At 45.5% G+C, this 25,070-nt stretch overlaps 1 protein-coding gene across 5 annotated transcripts in view; it reads right to left on the reverse strand.

Annotated features, from left to right (window-relative positions):
• The window catches only part of LOC126485748 (leupaxin), a 506,478-nt gene that overhangs the window by 242,390 nt on the left and 239,018 nt on the right, over positions 1-25,070 (reverse strand). The window contains exon 1 of one of the 5 annotated variants that reach the window (XM_050108898.1): positions 13,218-13,698. The exons of 3 other annotated variants lie outside the window; for them this stretch is intronic. In XM_050108898.1, coding sequence (XP_049964855.1) covers positions 13,218-13,332 — 115 coding nt within the window. In that variant the 5' untranslated portion in view covers positions 13,333-13,698. Of the gene's footprint in view, positions 1-13,217; positions 13,699-25,070 lie in introns of those variants that run through there. One more of the 5 variants, XM_050108903.1, reaches the window with a different exon arrangement.

The following is a 25,070-nucleotide window of genomic DNA, read 5'->3' on the forward strand; positions in this document are numbered from 1 at the left end:
TCGAACTTGTGGCTGCTATTTTTTCCCCATTCTTGCGCAGTTTAGGCAGCGTTCTTCTTCCATTACTGACGCGGCTACATAATTCTCGGGCAGATACGATTTCCGCAATTTAGAACAGATCGAAGTGGGTCCCACTAATCCCCGCACCCAAATTCCACTACTGCTCTTAAGGTAGGACAGCGCGCACATACGACGTGCTTCCGATAAGTAACTAAAAAACAGTAACTTAAAGGAATATTTATTTAGATAGGTAATCGTAAGACACCTCACTCTTTCTGTGGAGTAATGAACATAATTTTGTTCGGTTACTTTGCAAAGAGTTATACGACGAGTTATTAATTTTTTAAGCAGCATCTCTTTTTTTATCATGTAGCTGATGTATTGCAATCAATTACCTACAAATAAATTTAAATCTAATTTCTATTAATTTTAGTTTTCGAACTAAAGACGTTCAAAGTTCAAGTGGTTTCATGTAACATGCTGTATGTAAATGACTATGTTCAAATGGATGTTCCGGAGCCGGAATTTTCTTTTAAATGAGATATTCAAACTAGTGCTTATATTCCTGAATTCACAACGTAATGGCTGATGCAGCTCTTCGACTAGCATATCTCGTGGCATAAGCCATGACTGTCATTGGCATCGTGTCAAATGGTTCAAATGGCTCTGAGCACTATGGGACTTAACTTCTGAGGTCATCGGTCCCCTAGAACTTAGAACTACTTAAACCTAGCTAACCTAAGTACATCACACACGTCCACGCCCGAGGTAGGATTCGAACCTGCGACCGTAGCGGTCGCGTGGTTCCAGACTGTAGCGCCTAGAACCGCACGGCCTCCCCGGCCGGCGGCATCGTGTCGGCATTCGCCGAGCGTCAGCAACATATCAGTGTGTTCGATGGATCTGTATGCCATGTTTATTTCACGTCAATATCCGTGGCAAACCGAGCCTCGTTTGTTTGTGTATTTCGCCCTGCCCTGTATACAACAGTGTAAGGATTCATTCTACAATCTAAGGGAACACGACTTCAAACAGCGCATCGAGGAAACTTATCGCTCCGTGACAGAAGCAACAACTTTACATCTCGTCCGGAGGTCGTTTAGAACGCGTACTGACCTGTGCATTGAGTAAAATGGCCACTCGTTTGAATATCTCACTTAAATGAACATTCCGCCTCGGGGACATCCAGACAGTTATGTACAGCATGCTGCATCCGTATCTCTAATCTTCTGAACGTTTCTAGCTCCCTTAGTAAAATTGACAGAAATGAAATGATTCGCACACAGTTGGTTTAAATACATCAGCTACGTGATAGGAAAAAGATGCTGTATTTAAAAATAACTCATTGTTGTTACTCTCTTACGTTCACCTAACTAAATAAATATTTATTTCATTTATTATTTTGTAACTTACAGAGAAAAATACCTTATCTGCAATACCCTGCATAATTAAGCGGGCAAGTTCTCTGCGCTTTTAAGAACCACGAATGCGAGAAATGAGTTTTAATTCTCGTTTTCAACTCCTGCTTGGATCTCCTCTCCCTAATATTTACACTCTCGTGAGTAACTTGAGAAGAATACATACAGACTCTTATATACCACGAAACAGCGTCGGCGACAAGAAAAACAAAGACAAGCATTCAAGCACAAGAAAATTGTGCAACGACAAAATGATGAAATGGACAGACGGGAAATTAAGAGTTTACTGTCCCATCGGCGGTAAGGTCATTAGAGATGGGTGAAATGGACAGATTGTATTTACTGAAATGTCTTTGGTACAGAACTTCTATATTATAGCAAGTTTTAAAGTACTTTCTGAATAAAATTGCATTATCTTTCTTTAAAGACATTTTCGTTCCTCTCCTTTCGGGGTAGTTAAGATAATGCTTTTCGATGGCTGAATTTTTTTGTAACAAATTGTCGTACAGATGTCTTCAGCTTAAAACTGCCACACTACTACAATATTGCTTTTGACGTATTGCAGGGAGCGAGCAAGAGAAAATCAGAGGTTGCTGCTAGTTGCAGAGTTCACTTACTGGCGGTATGGGCAGTTTTGGATAAGTGGCAGAGTTCGGGTATCGAACAAGTAAAAGTTACTAAAAGTAGTAATTATCGACGTTGGCTACTGCCTGTGGCGCCTTTCAAGCCTTGTAGTTGCCAACGCAAAATGTTACATACCAAACAGAAGTTGCGAAATAGCATTATCCACAGAAAATCTTCTATATTCTTTATGTTTTGAAACGTCCGCACAAAATCTAACGCTCTGTTTTATCGCCTACTTCATTAACACTACCGTGACTCTTCTACGTCAGTTTTCAAATGGTTCCAATGGCTCTGAGCACTATGGGATTTAACGTCGGAGGTCATCAGTCCCCTAGAACTTAGAACTACTTAAACCTAACTAACCTAAGGACATGGATGTGTGTGATGTCCTTAGGTTAGTTAGGTTTAAGTAGTTCTAAGTTCTAGGGGACTGATGACCTCAGAAGTTAAGTCCCATAGTGCTCAGAGCCATTTGAACTTTTTTTTTTTTTTTTTTTTTTTTTTTTTTTTTTACTCCGGCCGGCTCTACGTCAGTTTTCGCTCGGCAACAAAATGTACCATAAAATTCCTGTGATGTGTCCTCTTCTTCCTCTGACCTCCTCAAGCTGTCTTTAGCAATAAAACGCTCATTATTCTTCTGCAACACTATTGTCTCGTGATGCTTGTGCACTACACACATTTGCACACGCGAATGAAGCGTCCAGAATTCCCTAGTAAGACAAACACGGACGGCAGATCACAAGGTCGTGAACGGTACACGTCAAGAAACGTTCCGGTCTGCTATCAAACTGTCTTTATAAGCCATCCAACCGCTAACACCGTAAAATGGAGCAAACCGGTCGAAGGAATGTACAAGGCAACTCGGCGCCACACAGCCCGCCGCACTGCAAGAATGTGCCCGCTTCGCCTGGTGCGCTGCGACGGCCGGGGCGCGTGCGCGCACACACAGATGTGATTGTGCTGGCTGTGCAGAGCACAGCAGCAGCAGCAGCAGCAGCAGCAGGTGTTGCGACCTTGCCGCCGCGCCGCCTCCGCAGCGGTGGCTGGGCTGTGCCGTGTGCCGTGCTATGCTGTGGCCGTGCGTACTCTTGAGCAACGGGCCGGCCCACGCCTTATAAATAAACATGCGGCCGGCGCACGGCGCAGCCCACCCTAGCGCTCGAGCGCGTCCCCTCCGCGATATCTACGTCAGCCCTCGTGCGCTCGCAGTGGCCATTCTGGACAAAGTACGGTATGCACTTACGATGCAAAACAAGGCCGAGATAAAGTACTTCGTGGAATTTTCTTGCTCCTCTATCATGAGACCCGACTTCAGAGCACCACTGCCGTGTCGTAGTCTACACTGAAGGGTTTAAGTAAAAGAACAGGTTAAACCGTTCTCGCGTTTACCCTGAATGTTTACGCAAGAGACTGCTGCCAAATAAGTCTCCGTAGTCGATGCCGAATTAAACATGATCGCGAAGGCACTGGAGCGGATGACGTGTAATCACGCGATGGCGTTCCGCATCTGCTCCGATCACCTACACTGAAGCGCCAAAGAAACTGGTATAGGCATGAGTATTCATATACAGAGATATCTAAATAGGCAAAATACGGCGCTCTGGTCGCCAACGCCTATGTAAGACAACAAGTACCAAAAAATGTTCAAATGTGTGTGAAATCTTGTGGGACTTAACTGCTAAGGTCATCAGTGCCTAAGCTTACACACTACTTAACCTAAATTATCCTAAGGACAAACACACACACCCATGCCCGAGGGAGGATTCGAACCTCCGCCAGGACCAGCCGCACAGTCCATGACTGCAGCGCCTTAGACCGCAACAAGTATCTGGCGCAGTTGTTAGATCGCTTACTGCTGCTACAATGGCAGGTTATAAAGATTTAAGTGAGTTTAAACGTGATGTTGACGCACGAGCGATGGGACACACCATCTCCGAGGTACTGATGAAATGGGGATTTTCCCGTACGACCATTTCACGAGTGTACCGTGAATATCAGGAATCCCGTAAGAGATCCAATCTCTGACATCGCTACGTTCAGAAGAAGACCCCGCAAGAACGGGACCAACAACGACTGAAGAGAATCGTTCATCGTGATAGAAGTGCAACCCTTCCGCAAACTGCTGCAGATTTCAATGCTGGGCCATCAACAAGTGTCAGAACCATCCAAGGAAACGTCATCGATATGGACTTTCGGAGCCGAAGGCCCACTCGTGTATTCTTGATGACTGCGCGACACAAAGCTTTACGCCTCACCTGGGTACGTCAACACCGACATTGGACTGTTCATGACTGGAAACATGTTGCTTGGTCGGACGAGTCTCGTTTTAAATTCTATCGAGCGGATGGACGTGTACGGGTATGGAGACAACCTCATGAATCCATGGACCCTGCATGTCACCAGGGGCTGCTGAAGCCAGTGGAGCCTCTGTAATGGTGTGGGGCGTGTGCAGTTGGAATGATATTGGACCCCTGATACGTCTAGATACGACCCTGACAGGTGACACGTATGTAAGCATCATGTCTGATCACCTGCATCCGTTCATGCCCACTGTGCATTCCGACAGACATGGGCAGTTCCACCAGGACAATGCGACACCCCACACGTCCAGAATAGCTACACAGTGGCCCCAGGAACACTCTTCTGAGTTTAAACACCACGCTGGCCACCAAACACCAACATTATTGAGCGTATCTGGAATGTGTTGCAACTTGCTGGTCAGATCAAATCTCCACCCATTCGTACACTTACGAATTTATGGATACCCCTGCAGGGTTCATGGTATCAGTTTCCATCAGCACTACTTCAGACATTAGTCATGTCCATGACACGTCCTGTTGCGGCACTTCCGGGTCCTCGCGGGGGCCCTACACGACATGAGGCAATTATGCCAGTTTCTTTGGCTCTTCAGTGTAACAGGCCGGATAAATAAGATCAAGGACCGGACGAAGGTGAATGTATGTGCAGTGGCGTAAGCAGAGTAAGTGGCGGCCAGGGCAAACAACGAGTATCGACGAGTATACCGCCCCCGCCGCCCCCCCCCCCCCATTCCCGACATCTCCCTATTTTTTGGGTTCCGTATCTCAACCGGTAATAACGGAGCCCTTATAGGATAATTTTGTAGGCCGTCTGTCTATCCGTCTATTAAGACTCATATCTCTTAGGAACAAGTAGAGGTATCAAGTTGAAATTTGTGTCAAATACTAACGTCTACGGTCTCTTTGAGGTGAAAGAACTTTAAGCTTCTAAGCCAATGCAATCAAGCCCGTTCATTCGTTTACTGACATCAACAATACTTTGCAATAACGTAAAAGATACACATTTATATACTTTTTTATGAGGTAGTTCGAAACATCGAATAACACACAATCCAAAGTCGCATTTCTTGCAACAATAACGCCATTCCGTTGTCATTTCTTTAACGATTATGGAAAGCCGTAACAGAAAACAACAAACGCAAAATAGACTTTTTACACTTTCGATGAGTTGGCCCAATTGGGGCGACGAAAGCGGCCTCATGTGCAAGCCGGAAACGAGGAAGAATGGTCTCTGCGCTAGGGAGAAGTAGATCTTATGGAACTGTTGTTCAACACAGTCCAATCACCCTTCCATACATCTCTGGCCTCTTTCCATTTTCGTGGCATCAATTGTCTCCCAGAGCACGCACGCCGGTTTATACCCTAGTAACACCATTCCCCATCTACTCTTGAAACAAAAACCGTAAAGCTGTACAAAGCAGAATACTGGTTTGAATACCGAAATTGTTTTACTGGGCGTGGTCCTATAGCCTTCATCAAACCTTTAAACCGAGTGCAAACCCAGTTATAGGGAGTACCTACAATTCAACATCAATGCAGTACTAAGGTGTAACCTGGATTTTTTCACTGGTAGACCAATGCCAGAGGTAAAAGAAGTGGAGTGTAGCAGGAAAAAATCCTTGGACCGAGGGATCATCTGACATCGGGCTTTCGAATTTGCAGTCTCACACTTTCCCTCTTTGCCGCCAAGCCACCTATTCCACACATGTACCTCACAGAAAAGCAAATGCAAAATATTCAGGTTTGCTACTCTTCTTCCCCAACAAACGCAGGGAAAGACTTTGTCTATCTGTTGTGCGCCATGGCATCCGGGATTTCGTTGAATGTAATTGGGGCACTGTACCACGACGTATTTTATTGCTATCCTCAGTGATCCCGCTGTTGACCTAGTCATCCAGTATTGGTTGAGGGAAGGGTGACACCGAGTACTGCCCAAGCCGCGATCGACTATTATGTGGCTCTTTCTGATCACTACGGCCGGACGAGCTTGTTATAACCTGGCTTCTGTCTGGACACTGATTAATTTTTGTTGTATGGGGTTCACAGTCATAGAAAACTTTTAAGAGACATAGTCGTCGCTTTTGACTATTAAAATTATTTATTTACGTATAATATCCGTTGTTGCAGATACAGCCTTCAACCATTTTTACGTCGAAAATAGCGAAAATTTTGTGCATTTTAAAAGGCTGAATCGTTATAAGGTATGAATTTTCGTTCTTTCGAACAGAAAGCTTAACGACCAGGAAACTGTTTCGCCAAAATTTGCACAACAACATCTTTCGATCAGGCCGCTGTCAAACACCTCTCAACGATGCGAGGAGTCGCCGGAAACGACACGTGGTTCGGATTTCAAGTTAAACTCTCGGTCCCATTTCCCCGGTTGGATAACTGGGGTACGTCAGGGACACACAAATCGCGAAGTGGCGTCCAATTGAAAGACTCGCACCAGGCCAGTGAGCCACGCGAGATTATTACAGCCGCTGTATTACTGCATAGAGACAGGACGGAAGCTCGCAGTATTCTCCACAGCACCATCCCCAATACTCCGCTACCGTTGTCAAAAAAACAAATGTAAGATGTTGATATCGAGGCGACAGCTAACTTTCACTTGCCATAATCTAAGTAATTCAGTATTGTTATTTCATTGTTGATTTACTTTCCAATACTACATCTAACGGGCTACATATCAAATCAGCAACTTCTGCGCGATCAGTGGTAACAATACAGTGATATTTTGCAAAAGAAATGTTGTGTGCGGATCAAATTCTATCCAAATTCAAGGCAACGGATGCTATTAAAATGTTTGTACTACGATATTTCAGAAAGGTGTAAGACTCGCAAGTAGGAAAATGTAAGGATTAAAAGGAAAGAAATCAGATATATGCTCTCGGTCAACCAAGAAACTGCTTCGGCAGCTATTGGATAAAATGTTGACAACGAAGTATTTACACCGACAAAAATGTAGTGCCACAAGCGAGGAAGACGTTGCTGTTGCGAAGCTACTTTCAAGTAACAATCCATAATTTTTTTGAACTAAATGTTCGCGTTTAACTCTTGCAGCCGCTAAAGATGCATCAATACAAAATGCTCTTCTCTCCTGCACGTCACGGAATCACAATGTGAACGTTGTGTCGTTACGGAGTATGGTAGAGTACCGTACACGGTAGTAGTTCTGCTTCGAAAGCACGCAATGCAAACATTAATTTCTATGTCATATTCTTCACAACCTAAGAACCTTGGTTGCTGATGTGTTAGTGCAGAACAAACTGCTTTTGTTTCCTTTCGGTGTTGCGTCTCCGCGTCGTCAAGGCTATAAGAGAAGCTGATTTAGTTTATTGGACCACACTGCAATGAGGTAATGTTTATTTACGGTTATACGACGCTGTTTATAACTCAACATATACGCAAAACTGAGATCAAAACGGAATTTGTGTGTTAGGTGTGGACTTCTCAGAGGTTGACTGGTACATCGACACCTGGCGGATCGGATAACCTCGTCCAACACCTGCAGTACGTGGTCGCTCGATTTTTCTTTTGCAGAGCTTAAGAATTTATGCGCATTTCTAGGCGCGCGCGCTGCTCTGTGTGTGTGTGTGTGTGTGTGTGTGTGTGTGTGTGTGTGTGTGTGTGTGTGTGTGTGTGTGTGGAGCACAAAATTACGTCAAATTAATAAAGCTGAATCACAGCGCCAACATTCTGATTGCGAATTCAACTTGTACTTGTAATTGTAGGTCGCTTTTTACAGTGCTGTCAGGTTAAAATAGCTACGCCACTTTCTTTTTCAATAATTCACGATTTTCAGGAGGAGCAGATACCAATCCTAAGGTTATCAGATGCTATACCTTTTCTGCTAGTATCTCAGGAAGAAGACTCACTGAAAGGAATGGTTCAAATGGCTCTGAGCACTATGGGACTCAACTGCTGAGGTCATTAGTCCCCTAGAACTTAGAACTAGTTAAACCTAACTAACCTAAGGACATCACAAACATCCATGCCCGAGGCAGGATTCGAACCTGCGACCGTAGCGGTCTTGCGGTTCCAGACTGCAGCGCCTTTAACCGCACGGCCACTTCGGCTGGCACTGAAAGGAATGTACCCACCCTTAGCACAGAATATGGTGATGTGATGAAGAGCATTTAAAACGGGAGAGACGAATTTTTAACATAAAAACTGGGAACGACACTGTAATGGAAGAAGTGTAAGAATTCTGCTAACTAGGAAGTAACGTTACACTGGATGGCCGACGCAAAGAAGGTATCAGAAATACATCACCACAGGCGAAGGAAGTCTTCTTCATTAAAAAGCTATACTGACGTCAAGACATTGACATGAAGAAGGGAAGTTTCTGAAAGTGTACGTCTAAAGAAAGCATTATTTGGAAGTGAAGTGGGGAGCGTCGGAAGATCTTAGGGGGAAAAAACTGGACGCATTTGACAGGTTGCGCTATCTAAGAACGCTAGAAATTACGTGGAGTGATAAAGTACTGAAAAGAAGAGGTTAAAAGAAGTCTATGGAAGACCAAGGAGAAGGATCAAGTTAATGGGACGTCTGCCAGGCATCATGGAATAATTTACTTGGCGCTGGAAGGAGCGGTAGAGGGAAAAGATAATAGAGACAAAGACTATACTTACAAAAAGCTGTAGACGAATTTGATTGTAGTAGTTATGTAGCAGTGAAAAGCACACGACAGGAAAACAGGGAGAGTAGCACTCGAAAGACCGATGACCAGAGACAGGAAGAGAGAGAGAGAGAGAGAGAGAGAGAGAGAGAGAGAGAGAGAATTTGATACGCAGTAAACTCCCAGCTTGACAAGGAAAACTGGTTCCTTTTCTTGGTGAAGATATGCAATTCACATGCAGAAACAATGTTAAATGTCAACAGGTCGTTACAATCTGTGCTAAATTCGCGTCTCTCTCGCCACTTCACTATGCAGATTAATTTCATTTATCGAAGCTGCCAGTAAATTTTTCGGATTGACGGACGTTTCGTCCAGAGCTGAAAATCGTTCTGGACGAAACTGTAATGGAACTATTACGAACGAAAAAGTTTCATGCACCACGGCCATACAACCCGTTATTTTTTCCACCAGCTACGACATCTGGTTGTGAGAGCCTTCATTTTGTGTTCATTTGTTGATTTGGAATGGAGAGCGGACTCCCAAAACAGGTGATAAGGCGCCTATTGCAACCAGCAACGCAGCGCTAAGACAGCGGCTGGGTCGTCCTTTTACTGGAGCAAGGAGAGCACCCTGGACGACTCTGAAGTCCGCACCTCTCAGCCTCCTTCTAACAGGTTACAGCGATATCAGTTCTACGGCACTTACAGAATAGATGTAAGAGAGATATTCAGTTAGATCAACATACAAAATCTCTAGAAACTGCACCCACAACAATCGATGCATCGTAAGCGTGTGGCTCATTCCGTATACCGTCCTCCACGCAACTCTGGTGCGGAACACAATGCGATTCAGTTGACAACAACAGCTCGAAACAAAGAGTCGACTGAATTAACTATCATTAACATGAAATGAACGGAACCACTGGAATGAAATCATAGAACTCAGAGACATGAAACACTATCAGTTTAATTCGTTAAAAACTGCTGTCTGCGATGAATGAAATATGTCAGGACAAATGAAAATATGTTTCAGACCAGAATTCAAATCCACACCTCCTGTAAATCATGGGTACGCCTCCAGTACGACCCTACCTTACTGTTAAATTCGCTGCTCGTTTCCTCCTATTGCTTCTGCACACTACAATCAATAGGCCTCCCACGACGTGTGTGGGGGTAACAGGGAGAAAGTCTTCAGTAACACTGAAAGGATAAATTGGTCTTGCAGGGCTGCTCAGATGGTCTAACAGGTTAAAACGATTACTAGGCATAAGCGAGAGACCTAAGTTGGAATTTTCGTCCGGCACCAATTTACATCTGTTACAAAATATTCCTTACAAAGTTTAGAGGTTGCTTCATCAGCCTGAACGACTCATACAACTAAACAACTACACTACCGCACGCTGAAACCATACTACAAATTTTCGACGTAACCAGTTCCACACAACTATCGACGCTAAAATGTAGGTAATTTCAATGATGCAAGATACAGAATGGTAATATGGTGTACAGGGAGCAAGTCGGTTAATATCGGGAGCCGGCCGGAGTGGCCGAGCGGTTCTAGGCGCTACAGTCTGGAACCGCGCGACCGCTGCGGTCGCAAGTTCGAATCCTGCCTCGGGCATGGATGTGTGTGATGTCCTTAGGTTAGTTAGGTTTACGTAATTCTAAGTTCTAGGGGACTCATGACCTCAGAAGTTAAGTCCCATGGTGCTCAAGGCCACAGTTAATATCGGGAGAACAACAACCACGTATGTTTTGATCGCCTTAATCGTCAGCTTACGGTCAAAAATATTCCTTTACATGACACAGAGTCGGGAAACAGCACATCATCCTCAGATACAAGAGAACGAGGCCGTAACGTTACAAAGAACATATGCCTAGATGACTTAGGTCACGCGAACCATTCATTAGCAGTCACGCCAGAAGCACAATAGGCGTAACAGAAGTTGTATTATTCGAAGTGCAGTAGATTAGAACGGTGCTATATCCAGGCAGATACGGTAGTTAGCGAGCTTTCACTGCATTTGTTGGGTTGGTGCATAATGGTTCGAATGGCTCTAAGCACTATGGAACTTAACGTCTGAGGCCATCAGTCCCCTAGAAGTTAGAACTACTTAAACTTAACTAACCTAAGGACATCACACACATTCATGTCCCAGGCAGGATTCGAACCGGCGACCGTAGCAGGCGTGCGGTTCCGGACTGAAGCGCCTAGAACCGCTCGTCCACAGCGGCCGGCTGGTGCATAATTTCGTAGTGTTTTTCCGTAAGTTAAATAAACACAACAGATACACGTCATCAATACATATTCTCCTTCAGTATTTACAACAGTCTGGCAACGGTGGGGTAACTTTTTCGATTCCAGGACTGTAGAAATCAGATGCTTTTGAGGCGAGGAGCTAGTCGAGTCATATTAAGAGTGTATTTTAATCCAGAAAGGAAGTATCTTGAAGGTTGTTTGATAGAGAGCGGAACAGGTGAAAATCCGGAGGCGCAAGACCAGGTGAATCAGGTGGGTGCGAAACCCAACTCCTGTATAGTGTTTTTCGTCAGTCTAGCAGAATACGGGTGGGCGTTATCGTGGGGTAGCATCGCTTCAGGCAGTCTTTCTGGTCGTTGTTCTTGGCGTGCGTCTTCAAGACGTCTCAGCTGTAAAAAGTTACAGTGAACGTCAACAGTGGTGACTACGCCTCGGGGATGCAATTCGTAGGACACCACATCGTCACTGTTCCACCAGATGCATAACATTATCTTCCGTGGCTGTGCGCAGGTCTTTGTATGTGGAATTGCTGTCCTTTTTTGGCCCATCCATCCTTTTCTTTTCCTGATGTTGGCATAAAGACACCATTTCTCGTCACCAGTAAAGGTGTTCTTCACGAGCCAAGTGACGACGAGCACGCAGAGATGCAAAAATGGCCACCTGCTGATTTTTGTGATTTTCGCTTATAGCACGTGGTACCCATACAGTCAATTTCTAAAACTGCCCCAAGCATGCAAGTGGCTCACAACGGTGGAAGGATCACAGTTCATCATATGGCTAGTTCTCGAGTATTCTGATGTGGATCACGGACGATTCATGCGTTTAAACGATCTTCATCTAACACCGAAGGTCTTCCTGAACGTGGACAGTCACTAATAACAAAACGATCCTCCTTAAAACGAAAAAACCATTCTGTTGCCGTGCTCTATCTAATCGCATTATCCTCAAACACGGCCCAAATGTTTCTCGCTGCCTCCGCTGCTGTCACCCCTCTACAGAACTCAAACAGAAGAACATGTCCGAAATGTTCAGATTTCTCCACTTCGCTCTCCATTTCCTGGCGTCCACAGCTCCAGTCACTATCTCCAAATGACAAAATGACAACATGTAAACTCAAATAGCTCCGACAGTGAACTACAAAGAAAATGGGAATCGATAAATAAACCCACAGCAACGGGAATATCAATATGCAAACCAGAAAAGCTACAAACTTATGAACGAACTTAATACTGATGGAAACTCTGAGCCTCAGCCATATTATCCATGATGGTGACCTATTGTACTTTCTATTTTTGAGTTCACTGTCTAGGAAACCCTGTCGCTAGGGACAAAAATTACGACCCAACGCATCTCTGGTTACGCCCGTGCAATAGTTTGACGTCTTTCGTCATTCAGTGTCGGAACAATAATCGAACTTACACACCAGTATGATTTACCAATCAATATTGCGAAAAGAAATCACCACGATAATCTGATAAAGTAACTCAGTTGTAGGTTTAAAGGAAATAATAATGACTAAATGACAATAGCATGAATACTGGTCTCTTGAAGAGAAGCATACATGCGCCAAGAAGTTTCACCTTCTTTCTAAAATGCCTCACCAGATTCATGCTAGAACAGACACTGGAACAAGTGCTGAGTCAATTACATAAAACAAATGTGACTTTACTATGACACGTTACATCAGTATTTAATAAACGCCCACTCTGAACGTTACACACACGGTCGCAGTGCACGAGTGGTGATTCACATTAGAAAAATAAAGCCATAACAGAGGGGCCGGTCACAACACTGGCCATACATCAGGCGCCATTTTCCGCGGCTGGCGGCGCCTCATCAGTCGCAGCTGACGCCAGCCGGGTGTTGGCAGGGCACCATAACGACCCCCTTATGCCGCGAGTGAGCTAACAAGTAGCCAGCGGGGAAGCAACAAGTAGGAAGCGGCGCGGCGGCGCGCAGGCGCACTGCCCTCCAGCTTACCCAGGTATCTGTTCCACTCGGCGAAGTCCCGGAACGCCGACTTGACGGTGGTCGTGGTAGTGGTGGTCGCGTGGGAGTACCCGCGGGGCGAGGCGCCCCTCACGGCGGCGGCCATGTCGCTCGCTGATGGACTGTGCTGCCCGCTCGCGCGCCCGCTAGGGATTGTCTGCGGTGGGCCCCGCTGGCGGTCCGCAGCACCTTGGCGCTGTGTTTTTCGCTAACCTAGTCTCGGCGCGTGCCAACTGCTGAGTCGCGCCGCCCAGAATAGCCGCACTACAGCCGGGGGCTACCCCGCTGTATCGCCTCGCTTGTTGCTCTACGGCTCCCCCGCCGTTATTTCCGACGCTGCTGCGTCCCGTGACCACGGTAAATGCCGCTTCCTCCCTCCCCCTCTGACGGCGCACGACCTTCGGCGCACATACGCACGCTGACAGTTCGCTCTGGCGCGCGTCTTTAAAGAGCTCGAGGGACACGCCGATCAGTAGCCGCAGAGGTCCTGGCGCTAGCGGCTGATGCTTGCTTCTACGAGGCGCAGGTGTTGAGGCGTGTGCTATATAGTGACTCCCACAGAGACGGGTCGCCCACGGGCAGCGCCGTATACAGACACGGTCGGTCGCCCAGGTCAACTCCCACTGCTGCCTGCCACTCAGTCGGTTGTTCTGAAACGCACTGCCGCTGGATCGCTCCACTACGTATCGGACCTTTAAAAAACACGCGGTAGTTGGTTGGTCGCTCTCGAAGGGAAGGGTGGTTGAGAGACACAGAGGGAGTATTCAATAGCCTAAATTCAAAGGCAGATTGGCACCACTGCCTCACTTTCTTGTGCTCGACGTGTCTCGTTAGGGGAGTCCCCAAAACTGTGAGACCGAACAAGGTGGCGCAATGGTTAGCACACTGGACTCGCATTCGGGAGAACGACGGTTCAATCCCGCATCCGGCCATCCTGATTTAGCTTTTCCGTGATTTCCCTAAATCGCTCCAGGCAAATCCCGGGATGGTTCCTCTGAAAGGGCACGGCCGATTTCCTTCCCCGTCCTCCCCTAATCCGATGAGACCGATGACCTCGCTGTTTGGTCTCTTCCCCCAAACAACCCTACCCCCAAAACCGTGAGCTCATTTTTTGGTGATTTGTGTTGTGCGGGCATTAGGCCGTAGTTCAAGGCTAGCTTCTGTGCCTTACATTTCATCATCAGAAGCTGTGAAGTGCAGAAAGCCAAACTGTTTATACAAGTTGTCCCAGGAGGAATAGTCAATATTCAAGGACATGACAGAAATGCTCATTTGAAACTGCATAAGGACCTAAGCCCTACTCCGAATGATTTCTGAGATAGAAAAAATGTAACATACATTTGTTTTTGAGCTAGTGGCGCGCAAGTACGTATCCTACGGGCCCAGCTTCTTTGACGTTTTGTTCTAGCCCAACCTACCTCGTTGTTTCCAACCACTTACAAGTAGTCCGTACGGCCTTCCCCTCGCTGATTTCAGTCGTATTGACAGAATGTGTACAGAACGACTAGGACTTCACCATGTGTAAGTAAGAAGACGCAATTTCAACCTTTCTCGAGAAATTCGAGTTTGAAAATTTTTGGCACCCTTAGATGCTTTCTATGCGTCGGTAATATGCAACGAGTCCGCAGCCGAGCCAGTCAGCGCTTAGTTCCATATGCGCGTGACTCTGGAGCGAATCTCGCTGCTGGTTCACAAATGATTCAAATGGCTCTGAGCACTATGGGGCTTAACACTGAGGTCATCAGTCCCCTAAAACTTAGAACTACTTAAACCTAACTAACTTAAGGACATCACACACATCCATGCCCGAGGCAGGATTCGAACCTGCGACCGTAGCAGCAGCGCGGTTGCAGACTGAAGCACCTAGAACCGCTCGGCCACAACGGCCGGCTCGCTGCTGGTACAACTACTTTTTGTGAGTTATCTGCATCAATATTTGCTGCTATGCTTCGATGTGCGTGGTACGCCTTGAAATGGTGTGACGACCGAGAACCGTTTATGAATGTAAACAAAACTAAAAAGAAAAAAAAATCATGGACTTGCACAGATTCGGCGTTCCTTATATCTGCTGTATGTCGCGATATTTACTGTTTTCCACGTTCCTACGATCAGTGTCGTCGTGATTCGTGCAGTGCAGCATAGGTTACACATTATATTTTTCACAAAAAATGTGGTCACAATAATGTAAATAAAAATGACTACACTTATTTCAAATGGTTCAAATGCTCTGAGCACTATGGGACTCAACTGCTGAGATCATTAGTCCCCTAGAACTTAGAACTAGTTAAACCTAACTAACCTAAGGACATCACAAATATCCATGCCCGAGGCAGGATTCGAACCTGCGACCGTAGCGGTCTTGCGGTTCCAGACTGCAGCTCCTTTAACCGCACGACCACTTCGGCCGGCTACACTTATTTGATTGAAGGTTCTCGTGTATCCTTTTTTTTTATTTCCAACATCCTTAAGAAAAAAAAGAACTTTTCCTCGTTTTTTCATGTTAAAGATTACGAAGAAAATAAATGAATGATTAGAAATTGACACAACATATTTCATGCTAATAATAAATCAGTTGTTAGAATTACGTGGGATTGAAAACTAAAGTATCGGCTATAAGATTCGACCTCGTGCATATGAAACTCAAGTGCTTATTTGCTCGTCTCCGGATCCCCAAAACACTAGCGGCTCTACAAAGTCTACAGCATACGCACGCCTATAATTTTCACAGTTAAATTTCTCAAGAACAGTTCAACTTCCTGTTTACATGTTAAAGTCCTGGTCGTGCCCTACGCATCGAATCAACATGAATCAGATCTGTGAGGTTAAGTTCGGGATGTCTTTCTGCGATTAAACTAAATCGCTGAACGTGCGTTGTTTGTCCATGGCGTGTTGTGAGTGAAGTAGTGGTAGGGTTTGAGAGTGTAGTCTATCGGAGAGAAGCGTCGGTTACCTGCGTTTGTAACGCGCTGGATACAAGGCAACACATCTACACTAATGAAGAATATGCACCTATGGTGTATGTCTACGTCTTCTGCGACAGTGGTGCTGTTGCTGTCGAAGAATAGCGTCTGACCTTCCCGACACGTCGAATTCCTGAACGTAATGTGTTTACCAGAGTTTTCAGCACATTGCGTGAAACAGATTTTCTTCCAAGCTCCCATTTTTCTTCTGAACGCGTAGTTCAACAACCTGCGCAAGAGCAACAATACTGCAGCGTAGTCCTACTACCAGCAAATGGTGACTTTCTGCACGTGTCAATGTCCCACGAACAAGCGTATGCCGAACTTAACATGTGGAAAACTTTTACCTATTTCACATAAAGCGTGCCCACAATCTTTGCGGCAATGCCACACGACTTGAATTTTGTCCTGGTTAAATGGCAATCGTCATTTGCTTCCGTTAATAATATTCACGTTTACACGGAATGCTGCAATCGACTACACGTGTAATAATCATCGCTGGTTGCAGGAAAATCCAAACACTACAGGGGAAACCAATAAGTTCATTTTACGATCAACGTTTGGTGCGAAATGATCGGTAACATACTGATAGGTCCACTCATTTTTGAAGAGCGAATGGTGGGACAGAATTACTTGCATTCTTTTTTTAAACTTTACGTTTTAAACATCTTGAGAACGCTACTTTGGGCACGCGGAATGTAGTGTACTTCCAGCATGACGAAGCCTCTCCACATTTTACCACAAGTATGAGGGAACATCTCGACTGCATTTAGCCTAATCGCTGCATTGTCGTGGTAGTACAATAAACTGTCCATCAAGATAAGATTTTTGTTTCTATGGTCGTATGAAGTTCTGAGGTGTATAAAGGAAATGTGAGAAGGTGAGATGACCTGCTTGGTCTCATCATAGACGCTGCTGACGTCATTACGGAATATGTAGAACTTAACTTGTGGCAAACTTGTACCTCTCACAAGTGATACATGTTTCCCCAAGAGTGCACATTCGAACATTTATTGTGAACTGTACAACTGGTGTAATGTGACTTGAGCCATAATGCTTAGAGGTCAATATGTTAAGAATCCGTATTTTTTAAATTGGCACTTTGTGAAATGCGTGTTGTAATGTTCACTAACTAGAGCATATGTGTAAACCTGACAATGTAACAGAAAATAAATAATGATATAAATTAAATGTGCTCTACATCAAAAACTGTTCGAAATAGGGCGTATGTCCATATCAAGCTCTTTTTAGCCGAGCGGTCTATGGCGCTGCAGTCATGGACTGTGCGGCTGGTCCCGGCGGAGGTTAGAGTCCTCCCTTGCCATGGATGTGTGTATTTGTCCTTAGGATAATTTAGGTTAAGTAGTGTGTAAGCTTAGGGACTGATGACCTTAGCAGTTATGTCCCATAAAATTTCACACACATTTGAACATTTTTTTGCTATCACTGCATACTGACCGTTCCTCCTGGAAGTAATCTGAAACTACTATATAGCCTTTCTAGCATCTGGTAACGTCTACACCATTAGGAGACGGTTCTTGGACTACGGCCTAAGGCTCGTGTAACAAAAATCAACAGGAATGCAAATACCGGCGGTGAAAGCCAGCAATGTAAACACAGGGTGGTCCATTGATAGTGACCGGGCCAAATATCTCACGAAATAAGGATCAAACGAAAAAACTACAAAGAACGAAACTCGTCTAGCTTGAAGGGGGAAACCAGATGGCGCTATGGTTGGCCCGCTAGATGGCGCTGCCATAGGTCAAAAGTATATCAACTGTGTTTTTTTTAAATAGGAACCCCCATTTTTTATTACATATTCGTGCAGTAAGTAAAGAAATATGAATGTTTTAGTTGGACCACTTTTCTCGTTTTGTGACAGATGGCGCTGTAATAGTCACAAACGTGTTAGTACGTGGTATCACGTAATATTCCGCCCGTGCGGATGGTATCCCATGTTAAAATGGACCGTTTACCAATTGCGGAAAAGGTCTATATCGTGTTGATGTATGGCTAACGTGATCAAAATGCGCAACGGGCGTGTGCTACGTATGCTGCTCGGTATCCTGGACGACATCATCCAAGTGTCCGGACCGCTCGCCGGATAGTTACGTTATTTAAGGAACACAGGAAGTGTTCAGCCACATGTGAGACGTCAACCACGACCCGCAATAAATGATGATGCCCAAGTAGGTGTTTTAGCTGCTGACGCAGCTAATCCGCACATCAGTAGCAGACAAATTGCGCGAGAATCGGGAAACTCAAAAACGTCAGCGTTGAGAATGCTACATCAACATCGATTGCACCCGTACCATATTTCCATGCACCAGGAATTGCATCGCGGCGATTTTGAACGTCGTGTACATTTCTGCCACTGGGCACAAGAGAAATTACGGGACGATGACAGATTTTTTACACGCGTTCTATTTACCGACGAAGCGTCATTCACCAACAGCGGTAACGTAAACCGACATAATACGCACTAGTGGGCAACGGAAAATCCACGATGGCTGCGACAAGTGGAACATCAGCGACCTTGGCGGGTTAAGGTATGGTGGGGCATTATGGGAGGAAGGATAACTGGCCCCCATTTTATCGATGGCAATCTAAATGGTGCAATGTATGCTGATTTCCTACGTAATGTTCTACCGATGTTACTAAAAGATGTTACTACAAGATGTTTCACTGCATGACAGAATGGCGATGCACTTCCAACATGATGGATGTCCGATACATAGCTCGCGTGCGGTTGAAACGGTATTTAATAGCATATTTCGTGACAGGTGGATTGGTCGTCGAAGCACCATACCAAGACCCGCACGTTCACCGTATCTGACGTCCCCGGATTTCTTTCTGTGGGGAAAGTTGAAGGATATTTGCTATAGTGATCCACCGACAAGGAATGACAACATGCGTCAGCGCATTGTCAATGCATGTGCGAACATTACGGAAGGCGAGCTACTCGCTGTTAAGAGGGATGTCGTTACACGTATTGCCAAATGCATTGAGGTTGACGGGCATCATTCTGAGCATTTATTGCATTAATGTGGTATTTACAGGTAATCACGCTGTAACAGCATGCGTTTTCAAGTTCACAAAGGTACATGTATCACATTGAAACAACCGAAATAAAATGTTCAAACGTACCTACGTTCTGTATTTTAATTTAAAAAACCTACCTGTTACCAACTGTTCGCCTAAAATTGTGAGCCATATTTTTGTGACTATTACAGCGCCATCTATCACAAAGCGAAAAAAGTGGTCCAACTAAAACATTTATATTTCTTTACATACTACACGAATATGTAATAAAAAATGGGGGGTCCTATTTTAAAAAAAAACGGAGTTGATATCCGTTTGACCTATTGCAGCGCCATCTAGCGGGTCAACCATAGCACCATCTGGTATCCCCCTTCAAGCTAGAGAAGTTTCGTTCTTTGTTTTTTTTTTCGTTTGACGCTTATTTCGTGAGATACTTGGTCCCGTCACGATCAATGGACCACCCTGTATATGAAGATGGTGTCTGTTCTTTCGGACATGTCCGACTGGCTGAGGGCGGTTCAGTCAGGCCATGACGTCGGTTTGGGAGACAGTATGGAGCATTCCCCACCAATGACAGAGATATACGTGTATGCTTAAGGCTCGTTTTGCAAACAACTGTCAGGTGTCACGAAGGTTATTCGTGCTTGCCGTACTGGGACAATTAACAGTTTTCGTTCTCTGTTCTCTTGACTGCACGTTCCATTGACGATGTAATTAGAACTAATTTAAGTACGAACTACAATTTCTGCTGTCAGTCTGGAGCTAAAATGGGAGTGACAACACGAACTCCAATCGTTCACGAACAAACTTGACTTGAAGGTAGTATGGTATTTTGTTTTATAGTCACTCGGACGCAGAGGTGAGTAATTGCATGCCGAGCATAGCCCAATAATTCCTTCTTTCATCAGCATTAGGATGTAACGACATAACACTGAGTAAGGATGCCATATTTAACAGTAGGGCAGAATTTCCGTTACTCAACGTTAAGTAAAAATTTTGCGGACTGTGCTACTGCTATTCGTTGCAATGTCCTCCAACTCGAGTTCGCTAGTCTGGCAACGCCACTGGCTCTTCTGCTGTCGAAGTTGAAGCTGTATTTTACATTCTTTGCCGTGGACGCTTTATGCTAAGCTCCCCGCCACTAAAAGAGCGCACTGGTCACTTTGGAGTGCCGTAAATGGTGTAGAGTTGGTGCCAAGCTGCCACGTGGCCGCCCGGCGCTGACATGAATCATGAAAGCGGAGTGGTGTGTATAAACCAGTCGAATGAACGAAATCAGTGCAGTAAGATGGGTCGACACGGAGACGTGACATAATGATAGCAAGGAGTTTTCGTGTTTGTCCCTGTCCATCACCAGACTGTGAATGAAGTTGCCCGATGTGTTGGTGTAATACTGCAGAATGCCCGCGTGCCTACATGGACCGGTACTCCACTTGCACCCATGTATAACACAGCATAAGAACAGTGGCGTACGAAGACCCAAATGGATAGGGCTAGAAAGCGAGGCAAGAGCAAACGGTTTCAAACCCAGCAGCAATTGCTTGCTGTCAGTGAACGCAAGCCCATCTCAACCGGTTCCCGAGCGAACGTCACGAAGGGAACTGCATTCAGTGGGTATACGGAGTCGGGCGCCTCGCAAAAGGCAGTTTCTCACAGTGGCATATAAAGCTGTAAGTGTTCAAAGGGCCAAACAACATGGACAGTAGCTGACTGGGGGAATGTAATGTGGTTCGGTGAGCAGCGATTTTTCCTCTATTCAAATGATGCAAGGCGTCGATGCAGCGAAGGGCCAACGAAGCGTTTAAACCACAGTGTGTGGTCGCTGTAATTCAGGCAGGATATGCTTCAGAGATGTTCTAGGGGTGGTTTCGTACCGTGACTAGGAGGAACCCACACACAGAGGTTAGCACTAACATAAACCATGATGTTTATTTCAACGTCCTCAGTCACCAAGTTGCAATTTCTTTTTCATCGTCGTAATTAGTGTGCTGTGGATACTCTCATCTTTCAAGATGAGAACAGCAGTGTTCAAAGAGCATTCGAACACCCTATCGTATTCTACATCTACATCTACGTTTATACTCCGCAAGCCACCCAACGGTGTGTGGCGGTGGGCACTTTACGTGCCACTTTCATTACCTCCCTTTCCTGTTCCAGTCGCGTACTGTTCGCGGGAAGAACGACTGCCGGAAAGCCTCTGTGCGTGCTCGAATCTCTCTAATTTTACATTCGTGATCTCCTCGGGAGGTATAAGTAGGGGGAAGCAATATATTCGATGCCTCATCCAGAAAGGCACCATCTCGAAACCTGGACAGCAAGCTACACCGCGATGCAGAGCGCCTCTCTTGCAGAGTCTGGCACTTGAGTTTGCTAAACATCTTCGTAACGCTATCACGCTTACCAAATAACCCTGTGACGAAACGCGCCGCTCTTCTTTGTATCTTCTCTATCTCCTCTGTCAACCCGACCTGGTACCGATCCCACACTGATGAGCAATACTCAAGTATACGTCGAACGAGTGTTTTGTAAGCCACTTCCTTTGTTGATGGACTACATTTTCTAAGGACTCGTCCAATGAATCTCAACCTGACACCCGCCTTACCAAAAATTAATTTCATATGGTCATTCCACTTTAAATCTTTCCGCACGCATACTCCCAGATATTTTACAGAAGTATCTGCTACCAGTGTTTGTTCCGCTATCATATAATCATATAATAAAGGATCCTTCTTTCTATGTATCCTTCTTTCTATGTATTCGACTGGCCCACTAAATAACACGATTTTAATCTCATAGAAAATGTCTGGGACTATTTAAAACGGCAAGCGAAATGTAGCAATTAACATACTTGCAATTTGGGAGTTCCACGAGATCAAATCACCAATGAGTTGCTCCAGCCGAATATAGAATATCTGAAGAATTTCTTGGACTCTGTTCCTCTCCAAATTGAGGCTGTTCTCAAACTCAGAGGCACTGCTAAGCCGTATAAGCGTGACATCTCCTGGAGGTTTTGCTTACTTACAATGTGTTTACATAGTTGCAGTTTCTAAGCAAATTCCGAAAAATATAATCGCCACTAAAATAATTATAAAATATGAATATATTAAACAGAATATTCGAAAATGTATTCACCAAGTAGTCCCTGTTGCACCTTGTCGCTAACTACCTTCAGTGCTATTGTCAGACAGTGTACACTACTGGCCATTAAAATTGGTATACCACGAAGATGACGTGCTACAGACGTCAAATTTAACCGACAGGAAGAAGATGCTGTGATATGCAAATGATTAGCATTTCAGAGAATTCACACAAGGTTGGCGCCGGTGGCGACACCTACAACGTGCTGACATGAGGAAGGTTTCCAACCGATTTCTCAAACACAAACAGCAGTTGACCGGCGTTGCATGGTGAAAGGTTGTTGTGATGCCACGTGTAAGGAGGAGAAATGCGTACCGTCACGTTTCCGACTTTGATAAAGGACGGATCGTAGCCTATCGCGATTGCGCTTTATCGTATCGCTCTCGTTGGTCGAGATCCAATGACTGTTAGCAGAATATGGAATCGGTGGGTTCAGTAGGGTAATACAGAACGCCGTGCTGGATACCAACGGCCTCGTATCACTAGCAGCCGAGATGACAGGCATCTTATCCGCATGGCTGTAATGGATCGTGCAGCCACGTCTCGATCCCCGAGTCAACAGATGGGGGCGTTTGCAACACAAAAACCATCTGCACGAACAGTTCGACGACGTTTGCAGCGGCATGGACTATCAGCTCGGAGACCATGGCCACGGTTACCCTTGACGCTGCATCACAGACAGGAGCGCCTGCGATGGTGTACTCAACGACGAACCTGGGTGCACGAATGCAATTTTAGGTTCTGTTTACAGTATCATGATGGTCGCATCCGTGTTTGGCGACATAGCGGTGAACGCACATTGGAAGCGTGTATGCGTCATCGGCATACAGGCGTATCACCCGGCGTAAATGTATGGGGTGCCATTGGTTACACGTCTGGGTCACCTCTTGTTCCCATTGACGGCACTTCGAACAGCGGACGTTACATTTCAGATGTGTTACGACCCGTGGCTCGACCCTTCATTCTATCCCTGCGAAACCCTACATTTCAGCAGGTCGTGTACGGGCCTTTCTGGATACTGAAAATGTTCGACTGCTGCCCTGGCCAGCACATTCTCCAGATCTCTCACCAATTGAAAACGTCTGGTCAATGGTGGCCGAGCAACTGGCTCGTCACAATACGCCAGTCACTACTCTTGATGAACTGTGGTATCGTGTTGAAGCTGCACGGGCAGCTGTACCTGTACACGCCATCCAAGCTCTGTTTGACTCAATGCCCAGACGTATCAAGGCCGTTATTACGGCCAGAGGTGGTTGTTCTGGGTACTGATTTCTCAGGATCTATGCACCCAAATTGCGTGAAAACGTAATCACATGTCAGTTCTAGTATAATATATTTGTCCAATGAATACCCGTTTATCATCTGCATTTCTTCTTGGTGTAGCAATTTTAATGGCCAGTAGTGTATTAGGCAGTTTCATTGCTACACCGGGCTATGAAGTGCCAGTGAGACAAGCACGGTTCCTGGATTTCTTGGTTGGCTTCCAAACGCGATGGTTACGTCAAAGCAAAAATAAGCAGGGGCGCCCCGCCCCGCCCTCACTACGCGTTGCGCCACTCACAAGCCGGCTGCAGCCTGCGCGCCCTGTCCCTCACACTTACCGCCCCGCCCCGCCACTGCCACCTCCTCACAGCCTCCACACTGCGTAATTGCAGCATCCTCTTTATAGCTGTATCAGCACTTCTGTCTGCGAAATTGAACAAGGGCGTACTTCTGGAATACGAAAGTCCTTCAGCGACGTGCGAAGGGATACATAAAACGATAAAACGATAAAAAGGAAGATTCACATTATTTTCGTGTAATAAGCTAGCTTGAATATCAATCTGACAAACCACTACCAGTCGCCCGTAAATTTCTTTCTACAGGGTAGCGCTATATTAAAAGGTACGTGCCGTATTTTGAACATCCACTATGTGTAGGCGTAGACAGCGCCTCTACTTCCAATATTTTATACGTAACTTTGTGCCTGGTAGCTCTTCGCTGCGTCCTGGTGCCTGTAATGCGGAACACCCGGGCTTGGAAATGTTAATTCCCTACCATTCTTCGCTCCTCAGCAGCATCGTCAATGACGTTTGCACAAGATGTTTAATAATAAAACAGAAAAAACTATTTACAAACGTGATCCAAAATGACATACTGAAATCGATCGCCACACGGTTACTAGATCCGCCGCCAAAGAATTGTTCTAAATTGCATCAAAAAATGGCTCTGAGCGCTATGGGGCTTAACTTTTGAGGTCATCAGTCCCCTGTACTGTACCGGTACTTACAACTACTTAAACCTAACTAACCTAAGGACATCACACACATCCATGCCCGAGGCAGGATTCGAACCTGCGACCGTACCGGTCGCGCGGTTCCAGACTGTAGCGCGTACAACCGCTCGGCCACTCCGGCCGGCGTCAATTTTTAGAACAGCAATATCTTAAACTACAACAACTAAAAGTAACAACTCATATACTTACAAAATATTTTCAAAGATGCTCCTTCTCCACAGACACTGGACTTACATCCGGCAGCTGCTACTATGATTCTCAAGACTTACTGTTCAGTTCTTGTGGTCTGTATCTCAATTGAATTAGTGTTCTACGTGTTGCCTCCTTCGAGAAATGATTTGAGAGGTATCTTCTGGTAAACCTTCCGGGATGTAAGGTCGTGGTCCATGAAACTCTTCAGCTCCTAACGTTTCGTCCAGAGCTGCGCTG

The sequence above is a fragment of the Schistocerca serialis genome, chromosome 1 (assembly GCF_023864345.2).
Source record: "Schistocerca serialis cubense isolate TAMUIC-IGC-003099 chromosome 1, iqSchSeri2.2, whole genome shotgun sequence".
Taxonomy (NCBI): domain Eukaryota; kingdom Metazoa; phylum Arthropoda; class Insecta; order Orthoptera; family Acrididae; genus Schistocerca; species Schistocerca serialis.